The sequence below is a fragment of the Eptesicus fuscus genome, chromosome 1, assembly GCF_027574615.1.
Source record: "Eptesicus fuscus isolate TK198812 chromosome 1, DD_ASM_mEF_20220401, whole genome shotgun sequence".
Taxonomy (NCBI): domain Eukaryota; kingdom Metazoa; phylum Chordata; class Mammalia; order Chiroptera; family Vespertilionidae; genus Eptesicus; species Eptesicus fuscus.
In genome coordinates, this window is record NC_072473.1 from 136,555,566 (window position 1) to 136,573,424 (window position 17,859).

General features: G+C 43.9%; 1 protein-coding gene across 4 annotated transcripts in view; it reads left to right on the forward strand.

Moving 5' to 3' along the window:
* The window catches only part of SRPX (sushi repeat containing protein X-linked), an 87,479-nt gene extending 81,458 nt beyond the window's left edge, over positions 1-6,021 (forward strand). For 3 of the 4 annotated variants that reach the window (XM_054718739.1, XM_054718750.1, XM_054718745.1), the window contains 2 exons: positions 2,581-2,702; positions 5,498-6,021. In XM_054718739.1, the coding sequence (XP_054574714.1) occupies positions 2,581-2,702; positions 5,498-5,681 (306 nt within the window). In that variant the 3' untranslated portion in view covers positions 5,682-6,021. The remainder of the gene's footprint in view (positions 1-2,580; positions 2,703-5,497) is intronic. The other variant, XM_054718754.1, reaches the window with a different exon arrangement.
* The last annotated feature ends 11,838 nt before the right edge of the window (positions 6,022-17,859 follow it).

Consider the following 17,859-nt stretch of genomic DNA (forward strand, 5'->3'; position numbering starts at 1 on the left):
GTGCAGGAGGCAGCCGATCTATGATTCTCTCTCATCATTAATGCTTCTATCTCTCTCTCTCCTTCTCCCTTACTCTCTGAAATCAATCCTCCTATATAATAAAAGGCTAATATGCAAATTGTCCCCTCAGGAGTTCTACCGGGAGTTTGATAGCTCGCTATGACGTGTGCTGGCCACCAGGGGGGGCAGCATGGAACACGGCGGGTGACCAGTGGCAGAGCAAGGGAAGGAGGAGGTGGGGAGGCAGGGAACCTGATCGGCCCTGATTTCCAGCCAAAGCTAGGGACCCTACCTGTGCACGAATTTCATGCACCGGGCCTCTAGTTAAAAAAATATATATATTTTTTTTTCAGGTTCCTTAAATAGGAACCCAATTCATGGTGTCTTTAGCCCCAATCCTGACACACTACCTCCATCCTCATATTCTCTTGTCCCAATTACAGGACTTGCTGTTCAGGTAACACAAGCTCACACCACTCCAGTGTGTGAGAAATTGGCCTTCCAGTCTATATTCCATGATCATACATTTTCTGACCTCTTCTGTTACATTAAAAAATGATTAATCCAAAACAACTTCCTTTTCCTCTATGTGGGCAAACTATGACTTTTGTAGGTAAAACTTTATTGGGACACAGGCACACACATTCATCTGTGCATTGTCTATGGCTGTTTGTGAACCACTGTGGCACAATGGATTAGGGCAGAGGCCATCCAGCTCTGCAGAGTCTACTATATTGGCTCCCTGGACCTTTATGGGAAAGGTCTTCTGACCCCTGCCCTAGTCTAGTCTATTACTTTGGGGACCAGCAAAATTACCAATCAACAGGTTGGATTGAATAGTGGGCATCTAGGTGTTTATGTGTGACCTCCCACCACTCAATATATTTATATTTGTTTTTTAATATATTTTTATTGGTTTCAGAGAGGAATGGAGAGGGAGAGAGAGAGAGAAACATTCATGAGGAGAGAGAATTATGGATCGGGTGCCTCCTGCATGGCCCCTACTGGGGATGGAGCCTGCAACCTGGCATGTGTCCTTGACAGCAATCAAACCCAGGACCCTTCAGTCTACAGGCTGATGCTCTATCCACTGAGCCAAACCAGCTAGGGCTATATTTGTATTTAAACCAGAGCCTTCAAGGGAAGGTTTGATCAACTTACATGTTTCAGTTAGAATAATAAAAAGTGTATTTTTACCTTTCCTAAGTCTTTTGTTTGTTTATTTGTTTTACCAATTCTGTCATCCAATATAGGGTTGTTTCAGTGGAATTGTCATTTAAAAAATGGTGTTCTGCCCTAGCCGGTTTGGCTCAGTGGATAGAGTGTCAGCCTGTGGACTGTAGGGTCCCGGGTTCAATTCTGGTCAAAGGCACATTCCTGGGTTTTGGCCTCAATCCCCAGTGGGGTGATGTGAAGGAGGCAGCCAGTCCATAATTCTCTCTCATCATGGATGTTACTATCTCTCTTTCTCTCTCCTTCCTCTCTGAAATCAATAAAAAAAATTTTAATGGTGTTCTAATAATTCAGGAGGCCCTAACTGGTTTGATTTAGTGGATGGAGTGTTGGCCTGCGGACTCAAGGGTCCCAGGTTCGAGTCCGGTCAAGGGCATGTACCTTGGTTGCAGGCACATACCCAGTAGGGAGTGTGCAGGAGGCAGCTGATCGATGTTTCTCTCTCATCGATGTTTCTAACTCTCTATCCCTCTCCCTTCCTCTCTGAAAAAAAAATCAATAAAATATATTTTTTAAAAAATAATAATTCAGGAGGTTCATATTTTCCCCCCATTATGTTACATTGTGTTCCCTGTGGCCATTGCTGCTCCTGATGAGAGACCTCCTGGCACGGGACTGAATGGGCCATGTTCCTGTGGCTCTTGCCAAGGGCCAGCTCAGAGAGCTAAAACATTTTATCCTTGTTTCCCTGGCATGCTGGGTTGTGGGGGACTCAGCAGGGGGTACATAGGATGGACACAAGGTCAGGTAGGGGGACTCTGGAAAAAATTTTCTCTTTGCAAAGACAAATTTAGAATCCTCTGGAGGTATTCTTGGACACTTTCTAGGAAATTTGGCTCCTGTAAAATCTTACCCCATCTGGAAAGACAGAGACTGCTGTTTTGCTTAGGTTTTCAAAATTCTATTGCCAAGGCCTTTCTGAATAATTCCTCTAGGAAGGTGTTAAGGTTTTCCAGTCACTGGTTTCACCCCAGTTTTCAACTGTTTTCAGGACAGTATGGAGTGGGCAAATAAACTTCCAAAAACTTCTCTAGCTAGTGTGGCTCAGTGGATAGAACGTCAGCCTGCGGACTAAAGGGTCCCAGGTTCAATTCTGGTCAAGGGCACATGCCTGGGTTGTGGGCTCAATCCCCAGTAGGGGGTGTATAGTAAGAGCCAATCCATGATTCTCTCTCATCATGAATGTTTCTCTCTCTCTCCCTCTCCCTTCCTCTCTGAAATCAATAAAAATATATATAAAAGGAAAAGCCAGACCAATTCTGTTTCTTTCAGCCTATGATTTGACATGGAAGTCTCTTTCTTCAGCCATGCTCACACCTTCCCTACGTTTTTATTTTTCTTTTCCAGCAAGCACAGTGCAGCCTGGATCTTCGACATATCACTGTGGTAGAGCTGGTGGGCGTGTTCCCGACCCTCATTGGCAGGATAGGAGTGAAAATTATGCCTCCAGCCCTAGCTCTGCAGCTCAGGTAGGGGGATGTCCTGTTCTGAAATTGTCTCCCTACAAATGTACATTTTTCTGATCAGGTTCTCTGGTTTCTTTCTATTCAGTCTTGATTCCAGGTAACCTTAAATGTGTAATTGCTTTTATTATCTTCTTTCACCCTCCAACCAAGTGTTTTTGCTTTGTCTTTGTTCTTTTCTCCCCACTTGTTGGGAGTAGGACGGGTAGAGGAGAGCCTTCCTAAAAGATTTCTCCCTCTCCCCCCCCCCCCCCCCGCCCACCAAAAATCTGGATACTTCTCTTATTAAAGATATGTGAGAAAATTTTTTTATTTTAAATCCAGATTGTAGTATGTACTCTGCCTCACACACAATTTCAAGATATCTAAACTAAAATAAATAAATAAATCTGGAAAAGAGACCGAGCAGGCTCATTTTATACATGCTTCTTCTTCTTCTTCTTCTTCTTCTTCTTCTTCTTCTTCTTCTTCTTCTTCTTCTTCTTCTTCTTCTTCTTCTTCTTCTTCTTCTTCTTTTTCTTCTCCTTCTTCTTCTTCTTCTTCTTCTTCTTCTTCTTCTTCTTCTTCTTCTTCTTCTTCTTCTTCTTCTTTTTCTTCTTCTTCTTTTTCTTCTCCTTCTCCTTCTTCTTCTTCTTTTTGTTAATCCTCACGCAAGGATACTTTTCTACTGATTTTTAGGGAAAGTGGAAGAGGGAAAGAGAGAGAAACATCGATGTGAGAGAAACTCATTGATTGGTTGCCTCCTGCACGAGCCCAAACTAAGGCCCCAGGCCAGGGAGGAGCCTGTAACCAAGGTACATGCCCTTGACCGAATTGAACCTGGGACCCTTTGGTTCACAGGCGCAACACTCTATCCACAGAGCCAAACTGGGTAGGGCTACATTGTTTGCTTTCTTTAGCTTTCTTCATCTAAACGTGTTTGTATTGATATAAAAATCATATTTTTTGCAGTTTTAATTATAGTGAAGTAGAGTCAAATTATAATGAACCAAATTCAATCCCCTGTGATTGTGCTATCTTGTGCTAGCTACAGAACGGACCAGAATTAGAAAGTTTTGAAACTTACTTCAATCAGCTTCACCCAGTCCAGGCTTTTTCAACCTTTGCATTATTGCCATTTGGCTCTGGATAATCATTTTTTGGGTGGTTGTCTTGTGCATTAGAGGATGTTAAGAAGCATCCCTGGCCTCTATCCCATTGTGACAACCAAAAATATGTCCAGACATAGCCAAATGTCCCCTGTTGATAACCACTGACTTAGATCTAGTGCCTATGTGGTTATGCAAACCTAGTTAGCAAAGTTGGATTGACTCCAACTTAATGCAAAATATCTGTTATCTTTGTTGTAAATGACTTGTAGCAACAATTGGTACATAGCACCACTGCAGGCCTACTGACTTCCTGCCCATTATAATCTAAAGCAATGCTACTCGACCTTTTATGGGCATGCCTGTCATCTGTGGATCTTGCTAATAATGCAGATTCTACCTAATTCAGTAGGCTTGGGGGTGAGTGTGGGATTCTCCATTTCTTCTTCTTTTTTTTTTCAAAATAAAGGTAATCATTTATTAAATTATTATAATGCTTCCAGCACAGTCTTCATCATTTTACATACTCCATTTCATTTAATCCTTACAACAAACCTCAGAAAGGAGGTAGTATTATCTGATTTCTAGATTCAGGCTTAGAGGCTAAGTTGTTTAAAACCATAATTCTAACCTTTCTGTCCATACCAGCGAATAATGCCCCCCATTCCCCAATAATGGGGTTAGGTAAGAATTCCCACATATGATACTGAAAATGCTTTGTAAAAAGTTATTGTTTGCATAGAGGAGATTCTTGATAAATACTATTTTGGACGACAAAAACAACCATCAGGGTTCAAACTCGGGTCTGTCAGATGCTCTTAGATACTCTTACATGTCTACTTATATTGCTTTATAAACATCACATTGGGAAATATTTTTAAAAATAAATATTGTTGGAAGTATCACATATATCCTCTTTTCCCCCCATTGACCCCCTCCAGCCCCCCCGCTCACCGCCCCATTGTCTGTGTCCATGGGTTATGCATATATGCATACAAAGTCCTTGGTTGATTACCTCCCACCCACCCTCCCTCATCTTCCCTCTGAGATTGGGATTCTCCATTTCTAACAAGATTCCATGTGACGGACCACACTTTGTGTAGCATGAGTCTCAAGGCTGATTTAGTCCTTTGTGGTATGAAGCTTTTCTTTGCACATGTTGTCACTATAGGGCTCTGGTTGTCTGGTTGGTCCACCAGAATACTTGGGAGTCAGGTTTGACATATTTTCTCTCTCTCTGTCTCTTAAAATATTTTTATTGATTTCAGAGAGGAAGGGAGAGGGAGAGATGGAAACATCAATGATGAGAAAGAATCATGGATTGGCTGCCTCCTGCATGCTGCACGCTAGGGATCAAGCCTGCAACTGGCCATGTGCCCTTGACCAGAATTGAACCTGGGACCCGTCAGTCCACAGGCCAACACTATTCACTGAGCCAAACTGGCTAGGGCTTGACATATTCTCTCTTTTTTTAAAAAATATTTTTATTGATTTCAGAAGGGAAGGGAGAGGGAGAGATAGAAACATCAATGATGAGACAGAATCATGGATTGGCTACCTCCTGCACACCCCCTACTGGGGACCGATCCTGCAACCAGGGCATGTGCCCTGACCTCAAATCAAACCTGGGACCCGTCAGTCTGCAGACCTACACTCTATCCACTGAACCTAATCAGCTAGGGCTTGACATATTCCTCTCTTTTTTTGCCCTAGGCTGTTGCTGCGAATCCCGCTCTACTCCTTCAGCATGGTGCTGGTTGATAAGCATGGCATGGACAAGGAGCGCTATGTCTCCCTGGTGACCCCTGTGGCCCTCTTCAACCTGATTGACACATTCCCACTGAGGAAAGAGGAGATGGCCCTGCAAGCGGAAATGGGCCAGACGTGCAACACCTGATGTGATGGTTCCTCTCTGTGTAGTCCCTCTTCTTTTTCTACATAGTGCTCAGCACCCAGAAAGTCCTTAAACATATCCTTGATGTACAGATTTTTATTTGTAATTTTTTAAATTCTATTTTATTATTACCTTTCTTTGCACTTAAAAATTAGCACGATGCTTTCTGTACTTTGATATTTTCCAAAAAAAGACATGACTATATTTACTATTTCTAACTTTCTTTGCTCCATGATGGGCTGGTTAATTTTATAAAGCACAACCATGCACATGCTTTTAATATGTTATTCAATGTGACAGGTAACTTTTCTTTCATCATTTTTTATATAAAATTTTTACTAATAAAATATTTTGGAGCAAATTTGTTAAAACTCATTTTATTTTTCAAGTGCACCAGCCATACTTAGTGTGGTCAATAGTTTTAGGCCTGAAAGTTTGCCAGGCCACTTTGTCTGCAGCTGGTTGTCCCCCTTGCTCTTCAGCAACACCCAGATTTCTAAAGAGAGGCCTCCTTAACTGGAGGGATGGAAAGGAAGAAGGCAGACAAAGAGAGCAAAGGAATGCCTTTCCTGCTGTCTGCCCCAGGATTCTAGCAAGAGATCTGCCCACTGACTTCTGAGAACCCACTTCCCACTCAAAGGTCCCCCTAACAGGCCCTGGGCAAACCCAAAGCCACACACACACCTCTGCCTGCTCTAGCACCACCTGTGTTTTTCTTTTCCATGCCATCTTTATTATGTATATAGTCCAACCTTAGTGATGAGTCAGCTCTCATAAGAAAAACTAAAAATTTTTGCTATAGTGCCACATTCTAGAAAACAAAAGAAAGGCTCCTAACGACTATCCTGTTGAATTGTTTGAATAAAAGTAAACAAAGCTTTACCTAAATAAGAAAGGTGTTCTTGCCCTAGCTGTTTTGGCTCAGTGGATAGAGCATCGGCCTGTAGACCAAAGGGTCCCGGGTTGGATTCCGGTCAAGGGCACGTACCTTGGTTGCAGGCTCCTCCCCGGCCCAGGGCCCTGGTCAGGGCATGTGCAGGAGGCAACCAATTGATGTATTTCTTTCACATCAATTTCTGTCTTTCCCTATCCTTTCCACTTTCTCTAAAAAGCAACTGGAAAAACTATCCTCAAGTGAGGATTAAAAAACAAAAAAAAGAAAGAAAGATGTTCTCTACTTCAAATGTGACAACAAAGGTATATTATATCAATCAATATGAAAAATCATGATTATATGGTATTAAAATACAAAAATGCTAATCTCTAGCACCCAAACCCAAAGACATGAACTATTGCAATCTAACTGATAAAAAATTCAACATAGCTATTATGAAAAAATTCAATGAGCTATAAGAAAATTCAAAAAGGCTCTTCAATGAACTTGGGGATAAAATTAATGAACAAAAGGAGTACATTACCAAAGAATATGACATTCTAAAAAATAAAAAATAGAAATTCTTGAGCTGAAGAACTCAATAAAGGTGATAGATTGCATTAGAAGGCATTGGAAATAGAGCAGATCAGATGAAAGAGAAAAAAAAAAAAACCACAAGATCAAGGCTAGGAATTTAGAAATAATTCAGGTGGAAGAAAAAAGAATTCAGATTTTAAAATAGTAAAGAAGCCCTATGAGAACTATCAGACTTGATCATAAGAGCAAACATAAGATAAATAGGTATACTAGAAAGAGAATAGAGGCAGAAGGGTGCAGTGAGTTTATTTAAAGAAAAAAAATTACTGGGTTACTTCCCAAATCTGGTGAAGGAAGGTATCTACAAGACCATGTAGCTAATAGAACACCTTATTATCTCAATGCAAAAAGACCTTCTCCAAGATACATTATAATAAAGTTGTGTAAATTCCATGATAAAGAATTTTAAAGGCAGCTAGTGAAAAGAAGTCAGTAAACTATAAAGGAACCCTTCAGGCTATCAGCAAATTTCTCAGAAGAATTCTTCATGCCAGGAGAGAATGACATATTCGAAGTATTGAAAGATAAAATTGTCAGCCAGTAAGTACTCTATCTGGCAAAGTTATCCTTCAGATATTGAGAAATAAAGGCTTTCCATGGCAAACAGAAGCCAAGGGAGTTCACTTACCACTAGACCTACCTTGCAAGAAATGTTTAAAGGAGCTTTTCAAGTTGAAACAAAAAGATAAGAGTACACAAAATTCTGATTAAGGTTATAATTAGAATCAGAAAACTTAAACTCTATTTTAGAATAGTAAATTAAACAATTATATCATAAAGCTCAAAGAAAAGAGCACTAAAAATAGCTATGACTACTATAATTTGGTAAGAAAGTCATAGCATGAAGAGATAATTTGTGACATCAAAAATATAAATGTGGAGTGAAAAGTAAATGAAGATAAATTTCTATCAGCAGAGAAAGGACTATTTTATTTATTAAATGCATTATGTGAACTTCATGGTAACTACAAACAATTATCTAGAGCAGAGACACAAAACATAAAAAAGGGAAATCACCATGGAAAACCATCAACTTGCCCTGACCATTTTGGCTCAGTGGATAGAGCGTCAGCCTGTGGACTGAAGGGTCCTGGGTTCAATTCCGGCCAAGGGCATGTACCTTGGTTGAGGGCTCAAGGCAGCTGATGGATGTTTCTCTCTCATCCATGTTTCTAACTCTCTATCCCTCTCCCTTCCTCTCTGTAAAAATTAATAAAATGTATTTTAAAAAGGAAAACCACCAACTTACAAATGTAGACAGAAACAGAAGGAAAAAGAAGCAATGGATAGACAAACTAAGTAGAAGGCAAAATGTAAAATGGCAGTAGTAAATCCTTACATATTAACAATCACCATGAAGATAAATTAATTAAACTCACTAATAAAAAGTCACAGAATGGCTGTATGGATTTTTTTAAATGATATAACTATATAATACCTACAAAAGACTCATTTTCAGCTCTAGAGATACACATAGGCTCAAAGTGAAGGGATGGATGATATTCCAAACAAGCAGGAAAAAAAAAAAAAAAAAGGTGAGCTTAGCCATGCTTTTTTCAGACAAAATAGATGGCAAGCCAAAAATGGTAACAAGAAACAAAGAAGGTCAGTATATAGTTATGAAATCGTCAATACATAAAAAAGATATAACAATCAAATACCTGGGTTCTCATTTTAATAGAGTGGCCCGATACCCTAAGGCAGGAAAATGTTCTTTGCTGCCATCTTGTGTGCATATTGAGAATAACACATCAGTGATGGTCACTAGGAAAAGGTTTTGTCTGCTGCCATCTAGTGTACATCTAGAAAAAACAGCTGACAAACTAGATGGAACATCTATTATGAAGCTGTAAGCTGAACCACTACTGCAGATATCATACAGTTTGGAAATAATTGTTAAAGGAATATTATTCCAGTTAGAAAGATGTACTGTATCTAGAAAAAGAAACTAAAAGTGCCAGAAATGACTTCCTGGCTGGTCACTGTCACAAGAGGCGGCTACTATAGCAAGAGACAGCTGCTATCCCGACAGGCAGCTACCTAACCAAGCACTATTGCAAGAGGGAGGCACAACAAATTTGTTCTCCCTTAAATCTGGAGGAATTGGAAGCAGAGGTAGAGGCATCTAATCCAACTAGGAGAGGCCAAGGAGACCCCTGCCCAGCCCCTCCCTGACAGGTGGGCACTGAGACTGTATGGGAGCTGCTGCAGTGATGGGAGCCCACTACCCACCGATGCCTCCTGTCACGTGCCCAGCACACTCTGGGTATAGACAGTCCTGCTATTAGGATCTTTATTTTAATGAGACCAAGACATCATTCCCTATAATTGTCTCCTTTGGTTCAATATTTTCCTTAACATACAGTAAATGGGAACATGACTCCTTCCCATGCTCCAGCTCCCTCTCCCACCTTGTGGGAAGACAAGAAAACCATCAGTAAGCAGACTGTGAGACCTTGGGAGCCTACCCATCTCCTCAGTCAAGAAAACAGGTAGCAGTTTTGATCTCACAAGTGGTTTGCTTGAAAACACATCCCCTCCCCCTGCATAATCTATTTTTCTGTGTTTTCTGTCCTCTATAAAAGCCTGTGTTGGGAAAGTCTAGGTGGAGGCAAAGCCTGATTGGATTTAGTGGTTCAACTTCATCAATGGCACCTAAGTCCTAGTAAACCCATGTCCTGGTGATTTCTTTGGAATCCAAGAACAATACACCAAGTTTTTCTGGGACCTCAGAACTTTGTATAACAATATATAGAACCAGCTAATGTATACACTCAGCTAGTTCTTACTTTGCCAAGAATTATCCCCTAAGAGACCTGAAAACAAGATTGCACAATTTTCATGACAAAGGCATAGAATGAGTATGCTAATTAAGAAATGAGCCCCTGGGGATGAGCTGGAGGAGTGGAGGATGGCATCAGCTCTGGGAAGCCAGCAAACAGCAGAGGGCCTTGAACCTCAAGACAGGCAGAGTTCAGTGGGCCACCCCTGCTTTCCTGGGTCTCTCCCACCCTGGCATACCAGGCATCAGAAACTGAGCTCTTAGCCAGAAGTTAGGAAATTTAGATCTGGTCCCAGCCTATCTTTACTTGGGAATGTTATTTAAGCTCTTCATTGAAGCATCCATCTTATATGAAAACTGCTGTTTGAAATTTTAACCCTGCTGTTTGGCTTCTGTAAATTCTTGCTTGCTAAAACTACTCCCACTTCAGAGAGGCCATTGAACCTTCCCCAGACAAGGTTATCAGTGCTGGTGCCAGGCCAGGCCTCTGGTTGAGGTCTCAAGGCCCCAGCACATAGGGGCTCTTTAAGAACTTGAAAAGTGGGCTGGAAACACTCCATATTTGGGAGACAAAGAAGCTAAAATCATATAAATAGGGAAAATTCCTGCATGTTGGGGCCCAGAATTTGAGAGACATTTTCCTCTGGACCTGCATGTAATAAATGTAACTCCATCTCTCTGGTATTGCTTTGTTCTTCTTCGGTTTTCTATAACATTATAACATAGTTTCCTCATCTGTAAAAATAGGTTAATTATGCCCAGCCTTTCCACTTTCTAGGACTGTTATGAATCAAATGGGATAATGCATATGGACTGTAGTAGGGATTAACAGGCCAGCAGAGGACATTTGGCTCAGGCAGATTAGAAAGACCCGAATGAGAAAGTGGCCCCAGCCTCATTTCATGGAACAGCCTTTGGTCACCCTATCCAGACAATAGGAGGCAGCAGCATCCGAGGGTGAGACAGTAGGCCAATGATAACAAAGGCCACTTACAGCCCTCAGCTCCCTCCCATTGCAGTTTTGGCGCATAAAAATCAACCCCAATGATAACAGAGGCTGAGTCCGAACCTTCCCTGCTTGTGGCTCCAAACCTATTCCCTCTGTTAATGTAAAAAAACATTCAAACCTGTAAAGAATTTTTGTGAGTTTATTTGAACCAAACTGTCGACAATTGTCAGGAAGCAATATCTCAACAGATTGTGATAGTGCTCCAGAGAATGGTGGGTTTTCCTCTATTTTTATACATTGCAATCAAAGGAGGTACATAGGTGGGTTACATGAAATCTACTGATATTAGATTAGATTGAGGAGACTAAAAGGGGTAATTCCAATGTAATCCTCATATTTGGAGGTTAGTGATCTGAATCCAAACCAGTAAGCTCAGTGTACATTCCTGATAACCTATAATTAAGTCACTACCTCTTTCCCAGATTGGTCTTGCAGAACAGGTTACAGAGGCCATTGGACTGTGGACAGTGCACTGCTCAGAGGGAGGGCTCCTAACTCTGATGCCAGGCCAGACCACCAGATATGGCCTGGAGACCCCCAACACATGGGGGCCTTCTTGCAAGGCCCGCAAAAAGGACTGGAAGCATAATCCATGTTTGTGGGAGAAAGATCACAGGGAGGGAGATATAAGGGAGGGCCCCATGGGTGTTCCTTCACTCAGATTTGGAAGGCTGTTCCCTGAGTCTGCTAGTGTAGTAAACAGTATCCCTCCTACTTCCTCAGAAGAGTCCTTGGTCTTCTTGGTCTTCTGCAACAAGATGAGGGAGAAAACAAAGCAGGGGTGGAGGGGAACCTCTGGGATTGGATAAAAAGTAAAATGATATACACATATTTAGGTGGGTGCAAGAACAATTAACATGATAACAATGAAGAAATTTATGGTATCTGTCCTGGTGAGGAGGAAACTGGTCTTGCAAGACATGTCAGGCCATAAAAACTGTGAACAATGCACTGCCCTGGGGTGGGGGCGGTCATTATCCCTGGCTCCAGGACAGATCAAGGGATATGGCCTGGGGACCCCCAACACCTGGGGGCTTTCCTGTAAGTCCACAAAAGGGGGCAGAACCATATCTGCAAGACAAAGACCCCAGAAGGTTATAAAAAGTGAAGCCCTCTGCTTGTTTCTTCACTCTGATTTGGAAATTATTCCCGGAATCCACTAGTGTTAATAAACGGGGTCCCTCCCTTTCTCTAGGAAGCGTGCTTGGTATTTCTTTGGTTTTCTGCAACATTTGGTTCCCTGACTGGGAAGCTAACTGCGTTTGGCTCTTCCATCTGGTCAGTGGATGGGGTTTGGGGCCTGGGGGTTTGGGACAGGCCTCCAGAAAGCGCATGCTGCTGATTTTAGCAGAATTGAACTGGTGTGGGGGGGGGGGGGACTCCAGGAGCTCCTGGATCTCAGCCCAGCACCAGGCCGGCATCTGGAGAAAGTGGACGGACACCTCTGGACCTGTCGACAGAATCAGTAAGGTAGGGGCCCCAGTCAGTCAGGCCCACTCCAAGTGAGTGGCAGGGGGAGCTTGATCACCTCCTCGGAAGCCATAGGACTTCGTCAGGTAAATCAGGAATCAGGACTCTGGAAGTGAGTGAATTCAGATTCGATTAAGGAATTATGGGTTCCCTCTTCTGTTTGTTTGTGTGTGGGACTAGCCAATTTGCTACCAGAACGGGGGCTGGATGCAGTCTTAACTCCTCTGGTAGGTTCTCAATGAGACATCAGTCGAGAATTCTGTTCTGGGGCATGTGTGCCAGGAGTGCCCCCATGCCCATCTGGGGAGTTGGGCATTATCTGCTCAGCTCCAGTCTGGGCTAGTCTACTGAGAGAGTGTGAGTACGGATGTTTGTCTGTCTTGGCATAATTAACTGCTGATTAACTGGTCTGTGTGAAAGCGAAAGCTACTTTGATTTTCTGTTTGCTCATCTGGTTAAAACGTTTGATTTACTGAAGGCTGAACCCGTGATGGTCTGCAAAAGTCTCAAGCAGTGCTGTTGAGTTAGTTTTCTCAGATATGTTTGTTCTCTATCACGGAGAGATAGTTGATAAAAATTTCTATGTTTGTGTACTAGGGGCTTTGGTTTGCTCTGTGATTTTGCTGTGTTAGGTTGAAATTTTGGAATTCTAGGGTAGATTTAAAGGTATTTTCGGCTTGTCTCTTTTGGCTGGCTGGGACTTTCAGGGGCGGGGCTCACAGCACCACAGGGCGGAGAGATTTTACCTGCCCTGCCCCTTCCTGTGCTGATTAAGGATCTTTTCTTTAAGGAGGCCCTCCAGGTTTTTAGTAAATTTCCCTGCATCCTTGTCTGTCTCTTGCCACAGATCATCATGGAGTTGGGACAAAGTAAACCGACTGTTCTCAATTGCATGTTGGAAAATTTTGAAAAGGGTTTTATTGAGGACTATGGTATTAAAATGAACCCAAAACACTGAGGAAATTCTGTGAATTAGAATGGCCAGCCTTTGGGGTCTGCTGGCCTCTGGAAGGCTCTTTAGATGTAGGACTGGTCAGGGCGGTCTGGAATGTAGTCACGATAGACCCCGGACACCCAGATCAGTTCCCTTACATAGACAGCTGTTTAGGAATTACTCAAACCTTGCCACCTTGGGTTTGGATCTGTAAGGTTTTAGTAGTAGGAGAAAAGAAACAGGTCTCTCAGAAGGGAACTCAACCCCTTGTTCTGCCAGGATCCCCTGAGGAAGTCCCACTAGTTTTACCATCTCCATATGTGCCACAGGCAGCACCAAGTGCCTCCCCAGCTGGTCTGAAAGGTCCAGAAACACCGCCCCCTTCCATTTCTCCTCAACCAGGCTCGCCAGAGCCAGTTTGGTGGGGCTTGTGTTCAGCTGATCAAGGGCCCAGTCCACAACCAGCATGTCAGATGCCTCTAAGGGAGATTCAGGGTGTCAAAGTAGTTGGCGAGGATGGGACTTTGCAGGAGGGAGGGCCAGTCTATTATTATCAGCCCTTTACCACCAGTGACATCTTGAATTGGAAACATCACACCTCAGCTTATTCTGAAACACCTCAGGCCATGATAGACCTTCTAGAAATGATCTTCCAGACCTAGGAGCCCAACTGAGTGGACTGCAAGCAGCTCCTTTTCACGTTCTTTAACACTGAGGAGAGCATGAGAGTAGTAACAGAGGCTCGGAAGTGACTCCATACCCAGGCCCCAGCAAGAATATTAGATACAGACAGATGGGCCAGGAAGGCCTTCTCAGATGAGGAAACCTATTGGAACCCGAACTCAGAAGATGGAAGGACCGGGCTAGAAAGATATCAGCTGGCCTTCCTCCAGGGGGTCAGGGCCGGAGCCAAGAAGCCCACCAATATGGATAAAATCTCTGAGGTTTTCCAGAAGCCTGATGAAAGTCCAGCAGCTTTCTATGAGAGACTATGTGAGGCATACCGGATCTACACCCCCTTTAGACCTGAGAAAATCAAACCATGGTAAATGCCATTTTTGTAGGCCAAATCTAGCCTGACATCAGGAGAAAATTACAGAAACTAGAAGGGTTTGCAGGAAAGAATGCTACAGAACTGCTAAAGATAGCTAACAAGGTTTTCATCAGTGGAGACAGTGCAGCAAGGAAGGAGGAAGAAAAGAGAATACAAAGAAGGGCCAATATAATAGCAGCGGCTTTTAGAGGCTCAGGCTCCCAGACAGATCAGCAAGGATACAGACCAGGGGGAAAAGGAAGAGCAAGCCTGAGATGAGACCAGTGTGCCTATTGTGTAAGGAAACAGGACACTGGAAGAATGAATGTCCCAAACGGCAAAGTAAAAAGACTGGGCCCCCTTTTCTGCCCAGTTGCTATCAACCAGAGCCACCTGAAGCAGATCTCATTGGGCTAGCAATGGCTGATTCCGACTAGGACAGACTGGGCTCACTTCAGCTAGGCCCCCACAAGCCCATGGTCAAAATGAAAATTGGGGGCCAGACTGTGGACTTTATGGTTGATATGGAAGCTGAGCACTCAGTAGTCACTCAGAAAGTAGCGCCTCTCTCAGGAAAGGAGGTCACTATTATTGGACCTACTGGGGACCAGACCCGTAGACCATTCTGCCGCCCTTGCCGATGCCAACTTGGCAGTCATCAAGTAATTCATGAATTCCTGTACTTGCCAGACTATCCAGTGCCTCTAATGGGTAGAGACCTTTTAGCCAAAATGGGGGCAGAAATCACTTTTGCTCCAGATGGCTCAGCACAGCTTCACCTAGGTGAGGAGACCTCCCCAATGATCCTGTACTTAGCAGTGCCAAGGGAGGAAGTATGGAGACTTTATACCCCCCAGACAAAGGTCTCACCATTAGAACCTGAATTAGAGAAAGAATTCCCGCTGGTCTGGGCAGAAGGGAATCCTCCAGGCCTGGCTAAGGACCATGCCCAGGTGTAATCAAGTTAAAGCCTGGGGCACAGCCTGTTAAAATCCGCCAATATCCAATTCCAAGGGAAGCATGCCTAGGAATCCAGATCCACTTAGACTGGCTGCTTCAGTGGGGACTTGTTAAACGATGCAGGTCTCCATGGAACACGCCTCTCTTGCCTGTCAAAAAGCCTGGGACTAACAACTACTGGCTGGTGCAGGATCTACAGGCTATTAATGAGGCTGTTATAACCCTGCATTCAGCACTGCCGAACCCCTACACTCTTCTGGGACTCATCCCATCAGAGGCGGAATGGTTTACATGCCTAGATCTGAAAGATGCCTTTTTCTGTCTTCGATTAGCGCCTTCCAGTCACCCTCTCTTCACTTTTGAATGGGAAAACCCAACTACAGGGGCCAAGGAGCAGTTCACCTGGACAAGACTGCCACAAGGGTTCAAGAACTCCCATAATCTTTTTAGTTAAGCACTAGCATCTGATCTGTCTAAGTTCCCAGGACAGGACTTGTGGTGTGTTCTACTCCAATATGTAGACGACCTCCTACTGGCTAGCTTCACAGGAGCTCAGTGCTGGGAGGGAATACGAGCCCTTCTGAGACTATTAACTGAAACAGGTTATCGGGTGTCTAAGAAAAAGGCACAGATTTGTCAGAAAGAAGTCAAGTATCTAGGCTTCTGGATCACCCTAGGGAAACGAAGGCTGGGGACTGAAAGGAAGCAGGCAGTATGTGCCATCCCAGTCCTTAGTACCCAGCGGCAGATTCGGGAATTCCTGGGAGCGGCAGGATTCTGTCAAATTTGGATCCCAGGGTTTTCAGACCTGGCCAAGCCTCTCTATGAAGCTTTAAGAGGAGATGAGAAGGCACCCACTGACTGGGGTCCCGAACAGGAGAAAGCCTTCATCAACATAAAGGCAAAGCTAATTGAGGCCCCAGCTTTAGGGCTACCAGATGTGACGTGAGACTTTAATCTTTTGTTCACGAGAACAGCGGGGTAGCCCTAGGAGTTCTAACCCAGGAGTTTGGACCCTGGCAAAGACCAGTAGCCGATCTCTCCAAGTGGATTGACCCAGTTGCCTCCGGGTGGCCCCCGTGCCTCAGGGCCCTTGCAGCCACAGCATTATTAGCCAAGGAAGTGGATAAGCTTACCTTAGAACAAAACTTATATGTAAAAGTGCTTCATGCTGTTGTCACCCTGATGGAAGCAATGGGGCAGCACTGGCTGACTCATGCTCGAATGACTCAGTATCAAGGGCTGTTATGTGAGAATCCTCGGGTATGATTAGAAGCAGTGAGAACACTTAATCCTGCCACCTTTGTAACCAATGCTGAGGGGGCCCCTGAGCATGATTGCCTGGAAGTCCCAGAGGAGGTTTATTCCAGCCGGCCAGACCTAAGGGATAGGCCCCTGCAAAACGCAGACTTGGTATTGCTCACAGATGGCAGCAGCTTCTTAGATGAAGGAAAAAGACGAGCCAGATATGCAGTGGTATCAAACTTTGTGACAATTGAAACACAGGCCCTGCCTGAAGGATGGTCAGTGCAGAGGGCAGAACAGTGGGCCCTAGTAAGCACCCTAGAACTCAGTAAGAATAAGCATGCCAACATCTACACCGACTTGCACTATGCCTTTGCTACCCTGCATGTCCATGGGGCCATACATAAGGAAAGGGGGCTCTTGACAGCAGGAGGAAAAGGACTCAAAAATCAGAATGAGATTCTAAAGTTACTAGAAGCAGTCTGGGAGCCTAAGAAAACAGCCATCATCCATTACAAAGGTCACCAGAAAGGGAAAGACTCAGTGTCAGAAGGAAACCAGCGTGCTGATGCCGCAGCCAAGCTGGCTGCTAAAGAACAAGCAGCACCAGCATGGATCATGTTGGCCCCCGAATTACCTGAACCTCCAAGAACACTCCTCAGTAAGAGAGATGGTCCCTGGAAAGAAGGGGGCAAGAGAACAATGGAAGGCTGGTGGATACTCCCAGATCATAGGGTCTATGTCCCAGAACAGTTAGCACATAAGGTAGTCCTCCAGCAGTATGAACTCACTCATTTAGGAAAGACTGCCCTAGAAGCTTTATTAGGCAGATACTACCTAATTGCCCATCTACCCTCCTTGTGTGCCTCAGTCTCTCAGCGTTGCCTCCTCTGTGCTCAGAACAATGCCAAACAGGGTCCTGTGGGACCGATAGGAGTTCAGCGCTGTGGGCAAGCTCCTTTTGAGGACTTAGAAGTAGATTTTACAGAAATAGGGCTTAGCAGAGGGAATAAATAACTGCTAGTCTTTGAGCCTTTTCAGGTTGGGTCGAGGCATATCCCACTCGTACTGAAAAGGCGAGAGAAGTCACTAAGGTATTGCTGAAGGATATAATTCCATGGTATGGAATGCCTCTGACCATAGGGTCTGATAATGGCCCAGCCTTTGTAGCAGAAATAGTACAACAGGTAGCCAAGGCTTTAGGAATTAAATGGAATCTACATACAGCTTACAGGCCTCAGAGTTCAGGGAAAGTGCAATGCATGAACCAGACTCCA